Genomic DNA, 2,751 nt, shown 5'->3' with positions numbered 1-2,751 from the left:
AATAATTTGGTTAATGAAAGAACTAGTAATTAAGAATTAATGGCGTATTTGGAATGACAACCCCTGCTACTACTGTTATGTAATCAAGAGATCAGATTGACATTTCCATTAAAATTAATGGACGACCAATATAAAATATGTGCAGAATGTAAAATTTAATAAATAAATAAATAAAACACATAGCACTACAAGAAAACATGAAAATATGAACAAAAAATTCGGTTAGTAAAACAGGTTAATTAGTTGATGGATCTATTGGGCAAGTTCCATCAATTATATATATACCTGCAACAATGAAGTTTAATAATAAACATATATGCATCTATCCGTCTTTCATTTCTGAAAAATAATGGAGCTCATCTATTATTTTCTCTTCCTCTTCTTCGTCTTCTTCTGCATATGCATATTATGGGCAAAATCAAAACCAGCAGCAAAGCAAAAGTTGCCCCCAGGTCCATGGAAATTACCCTTCCTCGGAAGCCTCCACCATTTAGCCGGCTCGCTTCCACACCGTTCTCTCAGAAATTTATCAAGAAAATATGGACCCATAATGCACTTGCAGCTGGGCGAGATCTCCGCCGTCGTCATATCGTCTCCTCAACTGGCGAGAGCGATAACTAAAACCCACGACCTCGTCTTCGCCAGCCGGCCAAAGATGATGGCGCTGGATATCGTGTTTTACGAATCCACAGACGTCGTGTTTTCGCCCTACGGAGATTACTGGAGGCAAATGCGCAAGATATGTGTGTTGGAGCTCTTGAGCACGAAGATGGTGAAATCCTTCTGTTCTCTCCGACAGGAAGAGCTCTCGAACCTCGTATCGTCGATAAGGTTGTCGTCGGAGACAGGGTTTCCGATCAACTTGACGGAAAAGGTGAGTTGGTTCACGAGCTCGGTTATTGCTAAGGTCGCGTTTCGGAGAGTGCGGTGTGAAGATCAAGAAAAGTTCATTGCCCTTATGAAACAAGTGGTCTCCTTGGCTGGGGGGTTTGATTTGGGCGATTTGTTCCCGTCCAAGAAGTGGATTCATTACATTAGTGGGATGAAACCCAAGCTGTTGAAGGTGTACTATGAGATGGATAAGATTTTTGATGTCATCATTGGAGAGCACAAAGAGAACCACCTAGCAAACAGAAATAATAGTAGTGGAAAAGATGAAGATATAGTTGATGTTTTACTAAGAGTGAAGGAAGGTGGGGAGCTTCAATTTCCCATCACAGAAGATAACATCAAAGCAGTCATCAATGTAAGTTTATTGTTCCAAATTAACTCCTTCAAATAATTCTTCTCATTTCATCAATTCCTCACTCGTCTCTCCTCACTTCATCCACTTCTTCACTACATTGTCTCACTTCATCGTCAATCTTAACATCAATTTCATTGATTTTTGTTATTGTATTTTTAAAACCTTTATATTGATTATAGGTTATACGTAACCAAACACCAATATTAAAATCTTTCAATTTCACACCTCTATTATGTCACTCTCATTTTTCTTCACAAATTTTATTTTATATTTTACTATTTTAGAAAGGGTTTTTCATATTTTCAAATAGAAAAAAAAATATTGGCTTGGATTAAAATCTCACAGAGGTTGGTTTTGTTTTATAAAATTATAGTTATCCATGGAAATGATAAATTTAAAAGTTAAGCACCAGAATTCAAAGTAACACAATAATCGTACAAAGTGTGAAACTCTATTATACGTGTAGATAAGTGTGTGACATTGTATATATTTTCATTCAAAATATAGGACATGTTCACTGCTGGGACTGACACATCTGCCACAACAATTATCTGGGCAATGTCTGAAATGATAAAGAGACCAAGTGTGATGGCTAAGGCACAAGCCGAGGTGAGACAAGCTTTAAAGGGAAAGAAAACCTTTGACGACAAAGATTTGGAAAACCTAACTTACTTAAAGCTTGTGATAAAAGAAACCCTCAGACTCCACCCTCCATTTCCACTTATACTCCCTAGAGAAAGCATGGAGGAAGCTAAGATTGGCGAGTACATTATACCACCTAAGACTAGAGTCATCATTAATGCTTGGGCTATAGCAACCAATCCTGAGAGTTGGGAAGATCCAGAAAGATTTCAGCCAGAGAGATTTGAAAACAGTTCTGTGGACTTCATGGGGAATCACTATGAGTTCATACCGTTTGGTGCGGGGAGAAGAATGTGTCCTGGAATTTCATTTGCTTATACTAACATTTCACATTCCTTGGCTGGTTTACTGTACAACTTCAACTGGGAACTCCCCGACGGAATTAGTCCTAAAGATTTAGACATGACTGAGGAAATTGGTGTCATTGCATCCAAGAAAATGGATCTTTGCTTGATTGCTAGGCCGTTTGTCGATCTTTGAGCCTTGAAATGATTATTGATTTAATTAAGTATTTATGTGTGCCGTGTGTGTTTTTTTCTTTTTGCAAATAATTCATGGTCTGGATGTTTAATAAGCTTATTTTATTATATTTTATAACGATTATAATATAATGATCTATTTTATTTTGAATAAATTTTGGTTTGCAAATTATAAAGCATATTTGAATTTATAATTCATAAACAAATTAGATTAGAACAATAATTCTGAGAAAATTTTTATTATTGAACTATCTGATTTACAATAATGTACACGAAGAAATGTACTCCATATTTATAATAATACAAATAGTACAGTCCAAGTCATATGAGGAATGATAAAATGTATATTCACAATAACATTGGGTAAGGGAGAAGGAATTTTAG

The 2,751-nt window shown here is 36.0% G+C and overlaps 1 protein-coding gene across 1 annotated transcript; it reads left to right on the top strand.

Annotated features, from left to right (window-relative positions):
* Positions 1-271: 271 nt before the first annotated feature.
* Positions 272-2,410, top strand: LOC109185157 (premnaspirodiene oxygenase-like). The gene is made up of 2 exons (XM_019335134.1): positions 272-1,246; positions 1,754-2,410. Exons 1-2 carry the CDS (start codon positions 350-352, stop codon positions 2,366-2,368), a joined length of 1,512 nt encoding a protein of 503 aa, XP_019190679.1. The 5' UTR covers positions 272-349; the 3' UTR covers positions 2,369-2,410.
* Positions 2,411-2,751: the final 341 nt, after the last annotated feature.

This window comes from Ipomoea nil, unplaced genomic scaffold (assembly GCF_001879475.1).
Source record: "Ipomoea nil cultivar Tokyo-kokei standard unplaced genomic scaffold, Asagao_1.1 scaffold1317, whole genome shotgun sequence".
NCBI lineage: Eukaryota > Viridiplantae > Streptophyta > Magnoliopsida > Solanales > Convolvulaceae > Ipomoea > Ipomoea nil.
This window is presented reverse-complemented; position numbering and strand designations above follow the sequence as displayed.